General features: G+C 44.7%; 1 protein-coding gene across 5 annotated transcripts in view; it reads right to left on the bottom strand.

Annotated features, from left to right (window-relative positions):
• Positions 1–8520, bottom strand: part of Casp8 (caspase 8) — a 30640-nt gene extending 22120 nt beyond the window's left edge. The window contains exons 1-2 of one of the 5 annotated variants that reach the window (XM_069995808.1): positions 8171–8520; positions 225–562 (exon numbers count right to left, since the gene is read on the bottom strand). In XM_069995808.1, the coding sequence (XP_069851909.1) occupies positions 225–529 (305 nt within the window). In that variant the 5' untranslated portion in view covers positions 530–562; positions 8171–8520. Of the gene's footprint in view, positions 1–224; positions 563–4676; positions 4768–7851; positions 7870–8170 lie in introns of those variants that run through there. The other 4 variants (XM_069995805.1, XM_069995809.1, XM_069995807.1 and 1 more) reach the window with 4 other exon arrangements.
• Positions 8521–21585: the final 13065 nt, after the last annotated feature.

The raw sequence follows: 21585 nt of genomic DNA, 5'->3' as shown, positions 1-21585 counted from the left end.
TCCTGGCTTCAAACCATGATCCTCTTATCTCAGCCTCTTGAGTAGCTAGGATTACAGGCATGAGCCACCAGTACCTAGATGCCCCCAATTTTTTTAACTTGGCTCTGATGGGACATCTTCCCAGCATCTCCCAAGTTACACCAGAAATGCAACCCTTATCCACAGTATGCACAGAGATGTGTCCAACCACACCTCGCAGTCCCCACACTGGAGTTTCTACCTACCTGTAGGCAGAAATCTGAGCCCTGCCTAGAGTCTGGAGCTCCTTTTCCATGTTTTCCTTACTTGTGCTCAGAAAATTTTGCAGGAGATCTAGTCTACTAATTCGGAAAAGCAGCTCCTTCAGGAAGAACAGATTGTCATCCTCCAACATTCCCTTCTCCTGTAATATCTCAAATAATGTCAAGGCATCCTTAATGGGCTCCTGCTTCTTTTGTGGGATGTAGTCCAGGCTCAGGAACTTGAGGGAGGCCAACTCATCACTGTCCAGTTGTTCCCCGATTTTGTAAAGGTATCCACTGAAATCCATTTGTGGCAGGAATTAGGAAAGCGGAGATGCAACCTAGGTCAAAATATAATGCTATGCTCAGATAAGGATGAAAGATACCATCTACTGGTTTAGTTTGTTCCATCATTAAGGGCTATTACATATACTATATACCAGATGCTTTACCATAAATACAGGGAATAAGATAAAGGAAGAAAAGGAGAAAAGGAAGAGAAGGAAGAAGGGAAGAGGAGGGGAAAAGAAAAGGGAGGATCAAGAGGAGAAGGAGGAGGAAGAAGAGCAGGAGGAGGAAGACAATGATGATAAGAAGAATGACAGAGCAAGCATAGTAAGTTCCTTCTCACAAGTAGTTCTATTTAGAAAGGTAGATATACAAAAAGTCAATGGTCAAACGAACTACAATGCATGTACTTTCTACATCACATGGTCAAATAAAAAACTGTCCCTGCACTGCTTTTGCTTAAGGCTACCGCTTGAGCCACAGCTCCACTTCTGGCTTTTCTGTTTATGTAGTACTGAGGAATCGAACTCAGGGCTTCATGCATGCTAGGAAAGCAGTCTACCAAGCCACATTCCCAGCCCTAAAAAATATTATTGAGCCGGGCGCTGGTGGCTCACGCCTGTAATCCTAGCTACTCAGGAGGCTGAGATCTGAGGATCGCGGTTCAAAGCCAACCCGGGCAGGAAAGACCGCGAGACTCCTATCTCCAATAAACCACCAGAAAACCGGAAGTGGCGCTGTAGCTCAAGTGGTAGAGCGCTCGCCTTGAGCTGAAGAGCTGAGGGACAGCGCCCAGGCCCAGAGTTCAAGCCCCACGACCGACCAAAAAAAAAAAAAAATATTATTGATTTGCCCATTAGATTAAGTTCTACTTCCAGTTTTCCTTTTTAAAAAAATGTGTTTCCCCTCTTGGTTACAGTAGCATATATTTATATGTGTGAAAATTGAAAATACAATAAATCATAATATGGTTACAGGTTGAATAAATTCACCCGTACTACTACATTCCTATTCCTCTCTTCCTTCAAAAAAAATCTTTTATTTCAAAAAGTCACTTCAGATATATGGTCAGCACCTACCAGTACATGTTCAAACTACAACAAACAAAACTGCTCAATACACAACATATCAGACTAGTAACCATTCCTTAAATACATGCTAGAAGCCACTGTATGACCCTAAACAACTAGAAACAACCCAACTGTCCTTCAATAATAAAGGAGTTGCTAGACAAATCAAGGTATGAACACACTACAGTATATAGCAGTTAAGAATAATGTACCCCTTGCCGGGCGCTGGTGGCTCACGCCTGTAATCCTAGCTACTCAGGAGGCTGAGATCTGAGGATCGCAGTTCAAAGCCAGCCCGGGCAGGAGAGACTGTGAGACTCCTATCTCCAATAAGCCACCAGAAAACCGGAAGTGGCGCTGTGGCTCAAGTGGTAAAGCGCTCGCCTTGAGCTGAAGAGCTGAGGGACAGCGCCCAGGCCCAGAGTTCAAGCCCCATGACAGACAAAAAAAAAAGAGTAATGTACCCCATCTTTTGAAATAAATATGGCCAGATATCTAAGATGTACTGGAAAAAAGTGACAATGGAACAAAAAAAGTCACACCAGCTTTTTTTTTTTTTTTTTTTTGGGGGGGGGGGTCCAGTCATGGGGCCTGAACTCTGGGCCTGAGCTCTTCAGCTCAAGGCTAGCACTTTACCAGTTGAGCCACAGCACCACTTCCGGCTTGTTTCTTATGTGGTGCTGAGGAATCGAACCCAAGGCCTCGAGCATGCAAGGCAAGTGCTCTACCACTGAGCCACCTTCCCAGCCCACACCAGCTTTTTAGTAATATTCAAAACAATACAATAGTTTTTCAGGCACTAGATATACATATATAAAATGACAAAGTCAAAAGAAGATTCTGCAAGCAAACACATCAAAGTCATACTGCTGTCCTCTCTAGGACTTAGAGAAGAAGACCAAGACCTGAGGGTGAAGCAATGAGGAAGATAATTTGACTTTCTTTTTCTCTAATGGGTTGAAAGAATGCATGTAGATATGATCTATATAAGTGAAACACATAAATATAAATACCAAAAACAAGCAGTTCAGAGAAAATGCCAGTGACTTTCTAGTGCATGACCAATAATTTTTAAACATTTGAAAAGGTGCTTAATTTCATTTATAATAGGGAAGGGGTAAACTGCAGTTATAACAAAAGACAATTTTCTAACTTCCAAAATTGATCAAGCTACTTAGAGGACTGAAATCTGAGGATCGCAGTTCAAATCCAGCCTGTGCAGGAAAGTCCATGGGATTCTTATCTCCAATTAACAACCAAAAAGCCAAGTAGCTCAAGTGGTTAAAAAGCTCAGTGATAGCATCTAGTCCCTGAGTTAAAGCCCCAGGATTGGCACAGAAAAGAAAAAAATAGACTCATGTAGTGAAATAGTAGAAATAAAAACAGGTAAGTGAGTAATCCTGCCATCTCTATCAATATCTGAAATGTACTTTGACCCCACAATTTCATTTCCAGGGCTCTTTTTCCTACTTAAATATAAGTGTACTCAAAAATATATACAAGGATTTTCATGGTAGTGTTGCTTGAAATAACAAAGAGTAGAAATGACTATAGTATAAAAAGAGTTCAGTAAGCTGTAAGTCATTTTTAGTGGCATTCTATTCAGCTATTAGGGCAGAAAGATCTTAGTACTGAAATATGTGTGATTTCCATAAGGTATAAATGGCTGAGTTCACAGAGATTTGTTCATTTGTGCATTTACAGAACAGCTTCAACACATTTGCAGGAAGTTGTTTGCAGGTTGCCTATTGGACTGTGGGCCAAGCCATAGAAGTGGGGAGACAGAGCAAAAGTGAAACTGAATCTTGTTTTTACATTCTTCTACATAGTTTGTACTATTTTCACTGTCTTCAGTCTTTACTATGTTCCCGCATTGCCTACTAAATGTATACAGGCTTAAGTTAAAATCTGTTTTAAGACTCATTTTTATTTATAGGTTGAGAAAGATCTAGATGAGGTCCAGCTTTACTTTGTAGAATTAGACCAACCATCTGGAAAACTTTATATCATTTTTAACCTCTGATGTCCAAAAAAGAAATATACCCATTAACTGACTCACGTAATTTTAACCCCTCTGTATATCACCTTTACAATAACACACACACACACACACACACACACACACACACACACACACACACACACACACACACACACACACACACACACACACATAATTTAACGGAATAAAATCCACCACAGAATCAAATGAAAGCAAGATCGGTGCCAGGCAGTTTTTGAAAGCCAAATCCTGACAGAGTTTTGTCAGTCTCTACAGTTCAGGCCACCACTCAGAGTGTTGGCTTCTCTATCTAGATCCTCATAAAGATCCACCTGCCCACAAACAGGGTCCACTGCAGGGTCCTGGAGCCAGGGTGTCCATACAGCCTGGAAAAGGTGTTCAAACTTCAACAAAATGTAGATCCAACACTATAACTGTCAAATAAATGAAACAGAAAATATTATCTGTACAATACTTAACCTCACAAGTATAGGTCTCTGATCTTTTTATCTGTGCTGCCTGTCATACCATTCTATTCTGTATCTTTTAAATTTCCACAAGATATAAATGATAGTTCAATGCTAGACTTTCCTAGCTTGTGCAAGTACCTGGGCTCTATTTCCAGCCTAGCCAAAAAGAAAAATTAAGGTAAATGGCTGAATTACCAAATTTTAGTCGGTTGCATATTGTGTGTCTGAGTATGTGAGTGTGTGTGTGTGAGTGAGAAAGAGGAAGAGAGAGTTTGAGTGGGAAATCATAGGAGACAAATCAGCTGAGATTCAAATTTTGGCTTCTATTCTTCGATGAGTTTGATCGGATAAAGATGAGGTGGTTGTAGAGAAAGCTGTACTTTGAACATTCCATAAATGCCCTATACTACGTCCATCCGGATATATCCATCTGATCTGAACATCTCAAGGCGCCCTCCGTGCACACACCCTCTGCAAGGCCCCGGGAGGCTACAGATGAATGCTCAGGCCTCCCGCATGTACACTCAAATATGTGATCACCTCCATGGCCAAGTGGCCTCGGTCCCACACTCAGAAGCCTAGAAAGCTTCAGACTCGAAGTTCTTCCTCTTAAAACCCAGCCTACCTTACCAGAAGCAAATCCGTCTCAAAGGTAGCACCTTCTTCCCGCGCCTTTTCTCTGGGTTTGTATGGGTAAGAGAAGGGCAAAGCTCGGTACAGAATGCAGTCAGGGTACTTTTATAACTTCCTTCCCACTCTGAGTCACCAGGGAGGAAGAGGTGGGGCTAGCCTCCATATAGCTCCTGTGACATTTCATTTTAATATAAATATGTCACATTTACTAAATGGAAGACAGAAGCCTAGAATTATGGGCTAGGGAGAACACTGTAATGGGACCCTGGACCCCTTGGCTTCAGGACCCATCCTCAGCTGCCTAAAAACATCTTTCAAGTCAGTCTTTCCTCCATCAATCTTACCAAAGAGGCAGATCCTGGGGTCTTCAAATGCCAGGCCCTGGGTGGTTAGCAGTGAAACAACACTGTCTGCCTGTTTGTGACTAACTCCAACCCCACAAAGTATCCTCAGCAGTCTGCACAGTCTCCATCCCAGCGCTGAGCTTGCTAGGGCCTGTACAGGGGCAGCAATATCTGTACTCTACAAAGATCACCTGCAAATCTACAAGAAAAACCAAATGGTAGAAGGGCAATGGGAATGAACAGCTAAATGCAGAACCTAGGAAATGTGCAATAAAGCAACCAGATAACCACATTTTTCCTTTTAGTTTGGTGATTATGTTCAAGTAGGATGGTTTCATGTTGCCAGACAGGAAGACAATGGAAGCTTCCATACAATGCACTACCACAGTGAAAGCAAGTGGGCAGGGCTTATCTAGCATCCATAGATCACACACACACACATACACAGACACACACACACACAATTTAACAGAATAAAATCCACCACAGAATCAAATGAAAGCAAGATCATTATCCTAAAGCTAGGTATCAGGCAATTTTTGAAAGCCAAATCCTAACAGAGTCTTGTCAGTCTCTACAGTTCAGGCCACCACTCAGAGTGTTGGCTCCTGTAGATCCTCATAAAGATCCACCTGCCGACAAACAAGGTCCACCGCAGGGCCCTGGAGCCAGGGTGTCCATACAGCCTAGGTCCACATACCATTCAATTATTTAGTATCAAGTACCTACTGTCTAGTATTTGCAAGAGGTGGCAAGCTAATTAACACTTTTGATTATTAAATATTGTATATACCCATCAAGTTAGCACAGCAAAGAGACATCCAACTACTATATCAACTAAAATAAATTTAAGCCAGGCGCTGGTGGCTCATGCCTGTAATTCTAGCTACTCTGGAGGCTGAGAGCTGAAGACCCCAGTTGAAAGCTAGCTCAGGCAGGAAAACAGTTCCCCTCCAGACTCTGATTAATCAGCAAAACAACTGGACTGGACATGTGACTCTTTTTTGGGGAGCGGTCATGTGGCTTGAACTCTGGGCCTATTGAACATTGTCCCTCAGCTCTTCAGGGCTAACTAACGCTCTACTACTTGAGCCACAGCGCCACTTCCAGTTTTCTGGTGGTTAAGTGGAGGTAAGAGTCTTACAGACTTTCCTGTCCAGGATGGCTTTGAACAGTGAGATCTCAGCCTCCTGAGTAGCTAGGATTACAGGCGTGCACCACCAGTGCCTGGCTGTGGACATGTGACTTTTGTGGTAGAGCACAACTCCTGAGTTGAAGCCCTGATAATAACAAAAATAAATATAATTTCTTAATTTAAAATTTACATAAAAATATTTTAGTTTACCATGCTTTATATATTTATATATGTATATTTATTATTTTTACTTGAAAATGCTAAAGACAGAGGGGTTACAGTTACATAAGTCAGTCAAAGAGTACATTTCTTTCGATAATGTTACCCCTTCCCTTGCCCTCTCTTAGTTTTTCCCTCCTATCCCATCCACAAATTGTGTAGTTCATTTTCAACATGTGTTCAATGAGTACCATTGCTGCATTTGTTCACTCTTTGTCCCTTCATTTCTGTACCTATTATACTCTCAAAAACATATAGACAGGGGCTAGAAAGGTGGCTCAGTGGTAGAGTGCTTGCCTTGCATGCATGAGGCCCTGGGTTCGATTCCTCAGCACCACATAAGCAGAAAAAGCCAGAAGTGGCACTGTGGCTCAAGTGGTAGAGCGCTAACCTTGAGCTGAAGAGCTCAGGGACAGCGCCCAGGTCCAGAGTTCAGGCCCCACAACCAACAACAACAAAACAAAGACATAGACAAATAATTAATAAACCAAAATTTAAATGAATATATAAATATTTAAATTTTAGATAAATATTTAAATACTTTAAAATAAATACAAACAAGAAAGAAAAATTAATTTTAAAAGTAAAAAAATATTTTAAATAATAAAAAGAAACTGTACACCATGCAACAACATGTACTATTAGAAACTGGGACCTGGCTAAGGAGACAAAAGATAGTCCTCACTTTAAAAACAACAACAACAACAAACCTAAGAGGACCAAACATACTGACACCCACCTGCAATCTCAGCCACTCAGGAGGCAGAAGTAGGAATATCTGGATCCAAATCCAGCCTGGGAAAAAACCTTTAGGTCTTAACAAGCTCCAACAAAAAAGGAATGGGAACATGGCTGGAGTGGTAGAGTACTCAAACATGGTGCCCTGAGACCAAGCCCCAACACTACCAAGACATAACTTTTCAAAAGAAAGACATAGAACGTGAAAAATAAAAATGCTATTACTATGTGATATTTGCTGACCCGGGGTATTCAATAACATGGGCCACTGATGTAACTGGCTCATAAGTGCATCCCCTTCAATATTAATTCTACTTAATGATGAGGAGACAGGGGTACAGAAAAATTGTTTACTGGCTCAAGGTCACATTAAAAAGAAGTGCCCAAGCACATACCTGTAATCCTAGTTACTGAGGAGGCTGAGATCTGAGGATCAATGTTCAAAGCCCAACAGACTAACCTGAGAGACTCTTATCTCCAATTAGCTAGCAAAAAGCCTGAAGTGGAGCTGTGGTTCAAGTGGTAGTGGACCAGCCTTGAGTGGAAAAGACAAGTGAGAATGAGAATCTTTCAATTCAAGGCCCAGTACCATCACATACACACACACACACACACACACACACACACACACACACACACACACACACACTGTGAGTGTGCACTTTGGAGAGAAGCGGGCTGTGGGCCTCAGGAACTACTTAGTGACCTGATAATGCCAAAGATTAACTCACCCTTCTTCCCCAGAGGCAAAAGAAAACAAAAACAAGTTTTCAACCACGTTGAAAGGTTGTATCTAAGGGGTAGGACGCTGGTGAGCATAGAATATAGCAGAGAAACTTGGGGGGAGGGGAAGGTCTTCTGAAAATAGAGTAGCAAGGCGCCAACTGTGTTTCGGGGAAAGTCCCTTCCGTTCCCCCCCAACCCCCCCCAACCCCCTGCCTGGGATCAAACTTGTCAGAGGAAGACGCGCCCAGTGTCCCGAGCTGGGCACGGCAGAGTGAAGGAACGCCATGGTGCTGTTGAAGGAGCCTTCTGGGCCCGGGCACTCACCCCAAACCCCCTTTCTCTCCACCGCTGCACCACCGTAGGCACCAATACCTTTGAGCTGAAATCCTCCAGCGTGACCACCGAGGAGAAAATCGCAGAGGGGCAGGGTGTCTGTGCCGCCTCCTGTAGTCCAGACCCCCAGCTCCTGGGCCGGAAGCAGCCAGTTTACTTTCTGTTTCCCTGCTGTCCCTGTCTGGTTTACTGGGTTCATATGTGAGCTGATTTTTATTTTAATCACTGGACATAAAGAAGGAGACGCTGTGGAAGCATTTCCCTGCCGCAGAAAGGCAGTGAAAGATGAACTCGCAACTTCACTTTATTCTGGAAGACTCACTCCCAAAGAAATGTCGAGGAGTTAAAGGAACCCATGCCCCATTTCCATCCACTCAGGACAGATCACCCGTCCAGAGGCAAACTACTACCAACCAATGAGGAAAGCATTTGTACTAATTTCATTTCATGTAAACACCCCTGTCTGTGGCAGGCGGCATGCATTCTCTTGGGGAATCTGGGAGAGGAATTTCCCTCTGAGTTTTGATCACTGGACCCTCTGAAACCCCTCCCTAGATCGTATTTCAAGGTACCTGTTAAGTCAAAGCTATCCTGCAGCTGAAATATGGGGACTTGTACAAAGCACCACAGCAGCACAACTACAGGCTACACCACTGTTGTGCATTACCTGATCATTACAGCAACACAACAGATTGCTCTCCCATGTTATAGAGGGCAAAATAGTCTGGAATTAATTACTTGGCTTCACAGTCCATCCAAACAAAGACAAGGATTTCACTAGGCATCAGGGGCTCATGCCTGTAATTCTCACTACTCAGGAAACTGACATCTGAGGAACCTGGTTTGAAGCCAGCCAGGGCAGGAAAGTCTGTGAAACTCTTACCTCCAATTAACTACCAAAAATTCAGAAATTTTGGAACTGTGGTTCAAAGTGGTAGAGTGCTATCCTTGAACACAAAAAATTCAGGGACAACACCCACGACCTGAGTTCAAGCCCCAAGGCTGGCACAAATAATAATAATAATAATAATAATGACAAGAATTTCTCACTGGGACATACTAACCTTCCTTCCTCCACATGGTTCAAAATGTGCCCTGAGAATGGAAGCCACGAAAGCAAACTAGGACTTAAGCATAAAAAGCACAAGACAGGGGCTGGGAAGGTGGCTCAGTGGTAGAGCGCTTGCCTTGCATGCATAAGGCCCTGGGTTCGATTCCTCAGCACCACATAAGCAAAAAGAAAAAAGCTGCAAGTGGCGCTGTGGCTCAAGTGGTAGAGTGCTAGCCTTGAGCTGAAGAGCTGAGGGACAGCGCCCAGGCCCTGAGTTCAGGCCCCACGACCGGACCCCCCCCTAAAAAGCACAATATAGACAGATGCCAGTGGCTTATGCCTGTAATCCTTGCTACTCAGGAGGTTGAGATCTGAAGATCATGGTTCAAAGCCAGCCTGGGCAAGAAAGTCCATGAGACTCTTATCTCCAATTAACCACCAGAAAATCGAAAGTGGCGCTGTGGCTCAAGTGTTAGAGCACTTGCCTTGAGCTGAAGAGCTAAGGGACAATGCCCAGGTCCAGAGTTCAAGCCCCATGACCCCTACCCCCCACCGCCCCCCCCCACACACACACAAGCACAGGATACTTGGCTCTCATCTGCAAAGAAAAAAGAACTGGTTGATGAAGCTACAAGGTAACCCTTGTCAGAACACCTGTGTATGCCAAACACAGTTGCTTAGATAGGCTCATTTCAGCTCCTCTGTCATTCTCAGGGGTGGATGCTACTTTGTTCCCATTTTATTATTTTATATATGCCAGATTTGAGGCTTGAACTCTGGGCCTGGGTGCTGTCCCTCAGCTCTTCAGCTCAAGGCTATTTCCACCTGAGCCACAACACCACGTCTGGTTTCTGGTGGTTTATTGGAGATAAGACTATTCTAGACTTTCTTAATGGGGCTGGCTTTGAACGGTGATCCTCAGATCTTAGCCTGCTAAGTACTTATGATTACAGGCCTGAGTCATCAGTTTTGGCTCTCCCATATTACGATGAAGAAACTGAGGCTCAAGGAGACTGAAAGTTGGACATTCTGCTGCTGCAGAATGAAGTGTATTTTTTCTCTAAGACTCTGAGTGGTTAACCACTGCCTAGACATTGATACACAACCAGGAATGTCAAATTAATAATTTTAAAAAATTCTAGTCCTGGGACTGGGAATGTGGCTTAATGGTAGAGTGTACTTGCCTAGCATGCATGAAGCCCTGGGTTCCATTCCTTAGTACCACATAAACAGAAAAAGCAGCCGGGCACTAGTGGCTCACTCCTGTAATCCTAGCTACTCAGGAGGCTGAGATCTGAGGATCATGGTTCAAAACCAGCCAGAGCAGGAAAGTCCATGAGACTCTTATCTACAATAAACCACTCAGAAAACCAGAAGTGGCACTGTGGATCAAATGGTGGAGTGCTCGCCTTGAGCTGAAGAGCTGAGGGACAGCACCCAGGCCCAGAGTTCAAGCCCCAAGACCACCCCTCATCCCCCCCCCCAAAAAGCCAGAAGTGTTGCTGTGGCTCAAGTGGTAAAGTGTTAGCCTTGAGCAAAAGAAGTTCAGGGACAGTGCCCAGGCCCTGAGTTCAAGCCTCAGGACTGAAAAACAAAAACAAAAACAAAAAACAGTCCTCAGGCTCCAGCTTTGGAACCCCTATCTGAAAAAATTATGGGAGATGAAGCCAATAGAGCATTAGAAAAAGTGCCTGGACCTTCAATAATCTTCACCATTGTTAATTCAGTTCACAGCATCTATTAGGAAGCTATGAGAAGCTCCGCCAACAAGTGGCAGAGCCAGCCCATAAACCCAGAATTAATAGTGACCACTCTTCTGCTCTCAACTTGTTTAAGATCAGCTTTTGAGTTTCCATACAAGTGAATCTGTGCCTACATTATTTCATTTAATATAATGGTCTCACGATCCATCCATGTCATAAATAACAGATTTCACTCTTTTTATGGCTGTGACTATGTACCATGCTGTCTTTACCCATTCAGTTGGTGGACACTTAGCTCTCTTCTGTTTGCTGGCTGTGTAAGTAGTGTTGCAAAGAACACAAGAGTGAGCCGGGCGCTGGTGGCTCATGCCTGTAATCTTAGCTACTCAGGAGGCTGAGATCTGAGGATCGCGGTTCAAAGCCAGCCTGGGCAGAAAAGACTGTGAGACACCTATCTCCAATAAACCACCAGAAAAACTGAAGTGGCGCTGTAGCTCAAGTGGTAGAGCGCTCGCCTTGAGCTGAAGAGCTGAGGGACAGCGCTCAGGCCCAGAGTTCAAGCCCCATGACTGACAAAAAAAAAAAAAAAAAAAAAACAACATGAGAGTGCAAATTTCTCTGTGACATAGTGATTTCTCTTCCATGGAAGAGAATCCAACAGTGGGATTGCTGGATTCTATGGTAGTAGTTCTATTTTATTTATTTATTTAGTTAGTTAGTTAGTTAGTTAGTTAGTTAGTTAGTTGCAGACATGGGGCTTATACTTAGGGCCTGAGTATTGTCCTTAAGGTTTTTTGCTCAAGGCTAGCTTTCTACCACTTGAGCCACAGCTCTATTTCTGGCTTTTTTCTGGTTAATTGGAAATACAAGTCTCATGGACTTTCCTGTCTGGGTTGCTCTGAACCACTATCTTCAGATCTCAGCCTCCTGAGCAGGCAGGATTACAGGCATGAGCCACCAGCACCCGGCTATGTTTAATTTTTTTAATAACTTCTATACTGCTCTCCCACAAACTGTGTGCACGTGGTCCCTTTTCTCCACACCCTCAGTGGTACCTATCACCTTCAGGCTTTTCTTTATAAGGGATAACGTTAGTGGAATGCGGTGAGTTTGGGTTTTTTAATTATCTTTAAGTAAATGTACAGAGGTTTCCATTCAACATGGCGATTTATGAGAACAATACATCTTGATTTATAAGTACAAAGGCATCTTCTCCCTGCCTCATCTGTTCTAACCACACCCATCCATGCAAGTGACCTGGCTCCATGTTCATACATGTACATTTAATATTATGACTCTGTTCACCCACCCTGCCTCTCTCTATTCACCTGCCTCCCTCCCCTTAAGTCCTACCCACTTCAGACAAAACACATTTCAGCTTCCTGGTATTCATTTTGTTAGACTGTCAGTTCATTGTGTATACCGTACTTTCATCAGTTTGATTGTGTATACATGCATATGTCCCTGCATATGTTTTCAGTTTAGATCTGACCTACACATGTGAGAGAAAACATGTGCTCTTCATCTCTAAGCCTAACTTACTTCACTTACTATATTATTGCTAAATCCATCCATTTCCCTGCAAGTGACATATTATTCTTCCTAATAGATGAGCATGATTCAATGTGCCAGGTGTGAGAACAAAGGAAAACGTTATCCTAAAACCCTGCCTCTACCGTATATTGCCCTGATATCAAAGAGCTCCCTTTGTCTCCCATTGAACACCCACACTGGGTCTATTAGAGTATGCCTCTTCCTCTCTGCTTGCCTTCCTGCCTGCTTGATTGCTCACTTGCTTACTCAACACAGCTCTGCCAAGTTTTCTTACTATTATGACTTGACTGGATATTCTTATTCTGAAATCAAAGTCAAGAACCTAAGACTAAAACTGTAAGTGGAGGGTCCCTACTTCTGGAGGGAACCTTCATAAACCCTCACCTGGAATCGGTGACATCTCTGGTTAATCCTTCATGGAGGAAGATAAAGACCTTATTCCCAGCTTCCTTTCAAAACTCAATGGCCTGAAAGCACACTAGTTGCAAAACCTATCTATCTCCCAGGATCAGAGATCCTGAACAGAAAGACCTTCCAGTGGGTGAGCAGCTGATGCTCCACCTGCTCTTTGGTGTAGCTGAGGTGCTTCACTAGACAATTCTGCTTGATTCTTTAAAGGAGTTCTGCTAGAACAGTGTTATTTTCACTCAGCGGTTGTCCTTCTAAGATGGTCAAAAAGATCTGAGGCTCAGTTGCATTTTTCCAGCCTCTTGTGGGAGCCTAAGTAGAGGCAGAGGAACTTCGTGCCCAACATCTTGGACTCGCAGCCTCCAATCAATAATCAGAAGCATCTCTCCAAAGCTTATTTGATGACTAGAACACAGACTTTGACCTTGATATGTCATGGCCAGCCTAAAAGAGACAAAAGGAGTTTGGCAAGACTCTAGTAAGTAAGGACATAGGGAAACTATACTTCTCCCTTAAACAAACTCCCTCTATTCTGGGCATTAGACCATCCTACAGTGCTGAAAAAAATTAAAAATACTATAAACTCCCTCAAAAGGCAACAGGATGGGAAGCTCTACCCCAAGATTTGCAAGGTACCTTCTAATAGATTTGGAGGGTGTTCTTGTTGGAATTCAATTTATTCAGATTTCTTCCCAATGACAAATAGTCAAGCGGGGAGAGACATCACACAATTTCTCTCAGGCATAGAAATCTAGTTAAACCTCAAACGTATCTAGCAAATGGCAGAAACATCATTTGACATCCATTTTAAGTTTCAGAAACAAAACAACCTTGAGTTAGTAGACACTTCAGAAGGAAGAACTCAAGTCACAGTTGTAATCCCAGCTATTCAGGAGGTTGGGATGGGAGAAACTCTGTTGTTCAGAGTCAGCTTGGGCAGACAAATCCAAGAGACTGTTATCTCTAATCAAGCAGCAAAAAAAGCCAGAAATAGAGATGTGTTTCAAGTGGCAGAGTGCCAACCATGATTGAAAAGCCGATTGAGAATAAGAGGCATTGAGCTCAAGTTCCAGGACCCTCACAAAATGAGGAAGAGGGAAAGAAGATTGGGGGGGGGGGAGAAAGAGGAGAAAGAGCTAGAGGAGGAAGAAGAAGAGGAGGGAAGAAAGCAAAAAAACACAAAGGTACGACCCCAGCTTGATAATCATAGCCTGTAGTCCACTAGAAGGCTGAGGGCGGACTGAGACTGAGACTAAAGGATCACTTCAGTCTGGAGTTAAAGACTCAAAAAAAAAGCAAAACAAAACAAAACAACAACAACCTAAAACAACCCTCAAATCACTGTTTTTAATACAATCATGCTTTAGGGTCCTCCCTTCTAAGATATTTCTTAGAAATATCTTCCTATTCTAACACATTTATCTTGTGGTTTCCTGAAAATGTATGTAGCCTTAATTACCCTGCCAAATTCGCCAGTTTATGAACAAGGGTATTTCTGCTGGTAAAAGGCCATGTTGGTTTTCAGCTAATTTATTTTCCCCTAACAGAGTAATGAAATCCAGGCAGAAATAGGACCAGGATAAACAAGAGATTTTGAAATTTTTCTCGCTCATCAAACAAAAAAAAGGGTAATTGGGGCTGAGCGGCTTGGGGAGGTTTCTTACATACCTGTGTGGGGAGTTCAATGATCCTCTTGTGGTAAATGATTTTCAGGGAAACTGTCTGAAAATAAGTTAGAATCCTTAGTGGCAAGTTTCCTTTTGTGTGGGGAAAGAACTCAATGACTTTGTGAGTTAAAACTAGTCTTCAGGTCTAAGTAACATATTAATTTCCTGCTGATGTCATCATCCCACCTTATTCTTCCCTTGGAATAAAATAATCCTGGCAAACTGTGTCTCCTAAAGACCAATGTAAAACTTACTTTGTCGTGGTAGAGCTTTCCAAGTACATCAAAAGGCTCCTGGAGGCTACTGAGCTCTTTAGACCAAAGAAGTGTCATTTTCCTAACCATCTCCTTCCCCAGTCATATACTTTGAAATAAGTCCATCCAAAAAGGTCATGAAATAGTTGTCATTCATCTTAATTTCTTAATGTGTCCATATACAAATAAATAAAAATTTAAGTCCACATTCAAATACATTTTGTTTTTTTCTTCGGGGTGTGTGTGTGCGTGTGTGTGTGTGTGTGTGTGTGTGTGTGTGTGTGTGTGTGTGTGTGTATTTTGAGACAGTCTTGATATGTAGCTCAGGCTGCTTTGAAAATCATGATCTTCCTGTCTAAGCCTCCTAAATTCTGAGGTTTTAGGCATGGGCTATCACCTTCAGTGTGGTAGCAAATACACATTTTTTTTCTTTTTCCTTTTTTATTTCCCACCAATCCTGGGGCTTGAACTCAGGGCCTGGGCACTCTCCCTGAGCTTCTTTTGCATTCTACCATTTGAGTCACAGCACCACTTCCAGTTTTTTCTGTTTATGTGATACTGAGGAATCAAACCCAGGGCTTCATACATGCTAGGCAAGCACTCTACCACTAAGCCACATTCCCAACTCCTTTCAATGTTTTCTTAATGAAAATTAGTTATGTAAAGAGGCTTCATTGTGATATTTACATACATGAAAATTACATACTTTGATCAAAAGCATTCCACTATATTACTTTTTTTGTTGCCAGTCGTAGGGCTTGAACTCAGGGCCTGGGCACTATCCCTGAGCTTTTGTGCTCAAGACTAGCACTCTACCATTTAAGCCACAGCTCCATTTCCAACATTGTGGTACATAATTGAAGATTAAAAAAGCCTCACAGACTTTCCTTCCCTAGGCTAGGTTTGAATTGTAATTCTCAGTTCTCAGCCTCCTGAGTAGCTAGGATTATAGGCTTGAATCACCAGCACCTGGCTTATATTACTCTTTTTAAATCTCTTTTCCTCCTTCTTAACAATTCTTAGTGGGTTTTATTATGCTATTTTCATTTATATATAATTTATAGATATTATATATGATATATAATATTCAATTCCCATACTCCTTTCTTTTTCCTTGTAAGAAGTAGATTTTTTTTCTGTCAAAGTGTATTGTATTCCCTTGTAAAATTCCACTTTTATTTGTCCAGTTCCAGGCTCTTTTTCCTTGTCTTGCCAGATGTTTCCCCATGATCCCTTTGTTAAGAACCTGTCAACAAAACTTCCCACCTGAAGTCCACAGCCAATCAGGACAGACTGTGAACTAAGTAAAGAGGAAGGGCCTGCTGCATTTGGGATAAAACCTGGGCAACTTCCTGCCCAGTGCATGTTTGCTTAGATTCTTGTCCATGGCATCCCTTTTACAGAAGTAAAGGTTTACTTTATCAAGGCAATTTTCTGCCAGGCACCCGTGGCTCAAGCCTGTAATCCTAGCTAATCAGAAGGCTGAGATCTGAGGATCAGAGTTGGAAGCTAATCAGAGCAGGAAAAGCACTGGAGACTCTTATCTCCAATATCACGGGAGAACAGAAGTGGTGCTGTAGCTAAAGTGGTAGGGCCCTCCTCGCCTTGAGCAAAAGGAGCTCAGAGACAGCACCCAAGCCCAGCGTTCACAGGCCAGGCCAGGAATAGGAGAACGAAGAAGAAAAATGAGGCAGTTGTCTTTTGGTGTCCTCCTTTTCTTTGACTCCATTTCTAACATTTCCCTCTCCCATTGATTCCCTCCCTCAAATCATCCCTGTTTTACAAAACAGCACTTTCAATCCAGCAGGAGAGACTTTGAAAATGTTATTTCTCATAGGAAAAAAAAAATACTGAATTCTTACATTGCACTAACTATATGCTAAGTACAGAGTGTCTACAACTGCTCATTCAATTAATCATTGTTCCACAGTTCTCTAAGATAAATACTATTAATGTGATTTTTACTTTAAAAATGGTCACTGAAATATTAGGTAATTTGCTCAAGGTCACACAGTGAGCCAAGATTTAAATTAGCAAGGTTGATTTTAAGTTCCTACACTACAACCAAGCTAATTCAAACTGTTCAGTTCTAAGGAAATGTACAGTATCTTAGAAAAATGTTTTCTCTCTGGAAAGTGAAAAACATATGATGCTTTGTTGAGTGTGCTAAATTGTCATTTCCATATCCGCAGTATCATCAAGATCCCACCAGTGTTTAAAATTAGTCCTAGTAGGGATTGTTGCATGACAACATGAGTCTATTTAGTGCCATTGAACTGAAATGGATAAAACAGCAAATTTCTGTTATGCATATTAAGCTAGAATCTTTCTAAAAAGGTAAAGAGAGATAAATACTAAGTTTTGGTCTTTTATTCGGTTGTTTAACTATTTATTCTGGGGCCACACAGTGTAGGACAAGTAAAGTAGATCCCAGGGTCTTTGGATAGGATCTTGGCATATCAAGCTGAAATCAGTTGCAAGAGACACCATTTAAGAAGAGTGGATGGCTGGGAATGTGACCTAGTGGTAGAGTGCTTGCCTAGCATGCATGAAGCCCTGGGTTCAATTCCTCAGTACCACATAAACAGAAAAAACTGGAAGTGGCACTGTGGCTCAAGTGGTAGAGCACTAGCCTTGAGCAAATGAAGCTCAGGGAGAGTGTCCAGGCCCTGAGTTCAAGCTCCAGGACTGGCAGAAAGAGAGGCGGGGGAATTGTTTCAAACTATCTCGCCTCTGTCCCTCCAGTTACTATAATCTAAGAACTAATAGCCAACCAGAGTGTTGTGGGACCTGACCAACAAAGTATTATTTTCCAAAACACCTAACTATAATAAAAGCAAGCAATCAGAGTACAGCCCAGGGTATAAAAACCCCTAGATTCAGAGCAAATTGCAGGGACAGAAAACACACAATGGACACAGAGACAAAGATAGTACAGCAGTGTCTTCTGACCAAGATACTTGTGAATAAAGTTCTTCACACTCAACCTCCATTGACTTGGATGTCATTTGTCCTGGTCTCATTTATTGAATTCATGGGACAAAAACCTAAGAGGGCTACAGCAACAGTGCTATCAGTGGAGCAGCCACACTGGCTATAGGGCTGGAACCCAAGGTCTCTGCTGGCTGAGGAGCCAGAAAAGGCTGTGTGGACTCTGCTCACAGTGAAAAAAAATACATTATCAGTAGTATTGGTAACTGTTGGGAAGAGTGTAGGGATGACAATGAGTGCCACAGTAGCAAGGAAGGAATCTAGACAGGTTTATCCTGAGGCATTTGATCTAGTCCTTAAAGGGAAGTTACACTTAAATTCTTATCCTAGTATTCCTAGTACTCAAGAAAAAAAAAAAAGCCAAGTGGAAGATTGTGCAGTGTAGATATTGTTAGGAAACTGAAAGGAGATAAATAAATCAAGAGACCTCAGCAGATCAGACAGACTTTAATCATGGCTGCAGAGGGACTGTTCATAGGTCCTCTTCCATTTGGGGTTTGACAGTCTCCATCCTAGGCCCTCAACATGTACCACTAGCCCCCAGCTGCATCAGCAGAACACCCTCCACCCAGGCCTAAACTCCGCCCTGCCTGCACACTGTCTTCAGTGACCAGTGGCAGATGTGGAGTACCTCCCTCCTCAAGCCCCAACTCTAAAAGGATGCCCCTGAAAAAGATGGGTACCATTTCTCCCTCTCCTTTGAGGGAGATGGCCTTGTCAGCTCCGCTGGCAATAAACTCCTTTTGCTGTATGTGACTGTGTCCATGTGCTTTTCTGGGATGGTGCTTTCAGTTATAAGAATAAAGCACATTCCCCTATATGTAATCAGTGTTTCATACTAATTCCCATTTTGAACACAATTACTGAGGACATGCTGGCAGTGAGTTGACAGAGTGCCACCGGCGGGGGTGGGGCATGATGCCAAAGGGGGAGGGGCATGACGCTGAAAGGGGAGGGGCACAGCCTATATACGGCTGTGTGTTCCAAGTCCTGAGGGGAGGGGAGGGAAGGAGGGGGGGAGTCCTGAGGAGAGTAGGGGAAGGACTGGAAGTCCTGAGAGTCCTGAGGAGAGTAGGAGAAAGACCGGAAGTCTTGAGGGGAGTAGGGTAGAGAGCAGGGGAAGTAGAGTGGAGAGTAGTCCCACTGGCGTGGGGGAGGAGAGAGGGACAGCAGAAGGGGAATGCCTAGCAGAGCAGAGCAGGGCAGGCCTGTGGAGGGCAGAGTGAATTCCCCAAGAGGACATGTGGGGCCTTTCTCTAGAGAGGCCTGTGGAGAGACGCCTCCCGGAGCAGGGCAGGCCTGTGGAGAGTGGAGAGGCCTGCAGAGAAGGAGGAAGGGAAGAAAGGGAAAAGCCTTCCCCTTTGGAGGTTTGGAGCTTTGGAGGTCTGGGGTTGGAGGGATTGTAGACTGACTAATTGGTGGTTTGCAGACCAACTAATAAAGGTTGGGGCTGCCCATTGGAGGCTTGGTGGTGGAGGCTGTTCTGGGTATCTAGCCTAGGACAAGGTAGTCACAGGCCCCCTTTCTGGTGTAAATAAATTTGTTATCTTTAACTGTGCCTGGAAGGATTGTCTCTCTCTTTTGAGGTCCTGAGTCTGCTTGTTAGCCTAACATGCTCCTTTTCCAGATTGGCCAACAAAGGGCCCTTTGGGTGCAGGCAACTGATGACCAGCTCCCTCCCTCTCACCTTAAAGTAACATTCCCCTTGGTCAGTCTCAGCATTATATACTATTTGGGCAGCTGCCATAATAACGGGATCCTCTGCCCTCTATAAAACCCTCCGTGGACGCAGACACGCAGTTTTTCCCTCCCTGGCCTTGGAAGCCCCTCTGTGACAATGAATCTCCTTCTCTGTGACTGTGTGTGCACGTGGTGTTCTGGGCTGGTGCTTCACTGCTGAAATGTGTGTGTGTACATACATGGATAGAGATAAACGCAGGAAAGCCTTCCACTTCCAAGGCTAATAATACTAAATAACAACTAGGGGGTCGAACTGCCCTCAGCTCCCCTGGCTGGGCTTACGCGCACGCGCGGGCAGGCACCTGTAAAGGAGCGCGGTGAGCAGCCACTCGCGGCCACCCAGCCCTCCAGCGCTGGCGGGGGAGGGAACGCCCCCTCCGCTCCCGCGGTGCATTCTGGGAACGGCAGGGGCACGTGAGTTTCCTACCCCCCAGCCGCAGTGGCCAGACTCCCGCCCACCGCTGTCCTCCTCCTGACGTCCTGCTCTCCGCTGCTGCTGGGCGCTGCCCATCCCTCCCTTCCCAAGGACCCCCCCACCGCTGGCCCCCCACCCCCGCGCCGTTCCCCTCCCGAGGCCCCGCCCCCGCCGGCCCCCTCCCGAGGTCCTCCCCCCTTCCTGGTCCCGCCCCCCCACCGGCCCCTTCCCGAGGTCCCCCTTCCTGGTCCCGCCCCCCCGCCGGCCCCCTCCCAAGGCCCCGCATCCGCAGGCCCCCTCCAGAGGCCCCGCCCCCCACCAGCCCCCTCCCGAGGTCCCCCTTCCTGGTCCCGCCCCCTCAGGCCCCCTCCCGAGACCCCGCCCCCGCAGGCCCCCACCAGAGGTCCCCATTGCTGGTCCCGCCCCCGCAGGCCCCCTCCGAGGCCCCGCCCCCGCAGGCCCCCTCCCGAGGTCCCCCTTCCTGGTCCCGCCCCCGCCCCCGCCGGCCCCCTCCCGAGGCCCCGCCCCCGCCGCCGCCCCCCCCCCCCCCCCCCCCCCCCCTCGCGCGCTTCTCCCTCGAGCCGCCCTTAACTCCAGCTCCGGCAAAGCAGCTCCTGACGCGAGCCGCCGCGAGTGACCGGGGACCAGGACTTCCACGTCTTCATCGCATTTTGTGCTAAGACGGTACGGGTGTTCACGTCGGTTTCACCAGTCCAGACTTGCTTTCTTTCTGGAAAAAGGGAGCGTGCTAAACTTCTGCACCTGAAACTGTTCGTGCACGAGGCCGTGGTCGCTCTCAGAAAACCACAAAAGCTAGCCGAGGTGAGCCAAAGAAGGCAAGGCTCCGTTGGCCTGGTGTGGACAAGATAGGAAAGTAACTCGGATGAAAGCTTGCCTACTTTAATTAATGATTAACAGCATGCGTGGTGATAAAGATACAGGTTTTCCAGGGGTAGATGGAAGGCCCGGGGCTGGTGATTCCTCATCTGAGGTTCTCAGGCAGCTGAGATCTGAGGGCCACACCTGGAAGCCAGTCTGTGAGACACTTATCTCCACGTACCCACCAGAAAGCTGGGAATGCAGCTGTGGGCAAAGTGGTAGAGAGGCAGCCTTGCGCACAAGCTCAGGACAGTGTCCTCGGCACTGAGTTCAAGCCCCATGATCAACATCAACAACAACAAAAAGAACCCTAAATATGAGGCAGAAAGCCTTTACCAAATAACGAGGAAAAGATGGTTTTTATATCATTGCTTAAAAATATAGCTGACTTCATGAATTGTTCAGGGACAGCTCCCAGGCCTAGAGCTCAAGCCCCACGACTGACCAAAAAAAAAGATCTTTCATGGGATTGTTTCTAACATATTTATAAGATTATGTCTTTGTTGCCTTGTATGTCCCTCCCCCATTGTATAACCCCTGCTTTCACTATATATGATGTTGGTATATGTGGAGGGGAAGGAAAAAAACAAACTCTAAAAACAGGGATACAGGAGGACCCATTGCAACAATGAGATGTACAAGTCGTTATGTCGAAAAACGAACTTTACAACTTTGGTGGGGGAAACGAGGGGGGGAAGGATAAGAAGGGATGGGAAGGGGAAACAAAGCAGGAGGCTACAATAC

This window comes from Dipodomys merriami, unplaced genomic scaffold (assembly GCF_024711535.1).
Source record: "Dipodomys merriami isolate MVZ:Mamm:240054 unplaced genomic scaffold, mDipMer1.0.p SCAF_49, whole genome shotgun sequence".
Classification (NCBI taxonomy): domain Eukaryota; kingdom Metazoa; phylum Chordata; class Mammalia; order Rodentia; family Heteromyidae; genus Dipodomys; species Dipodomys merriami.
This window is presented reverse-complemented; position numbering and strand designations above follow the sequence as displayed.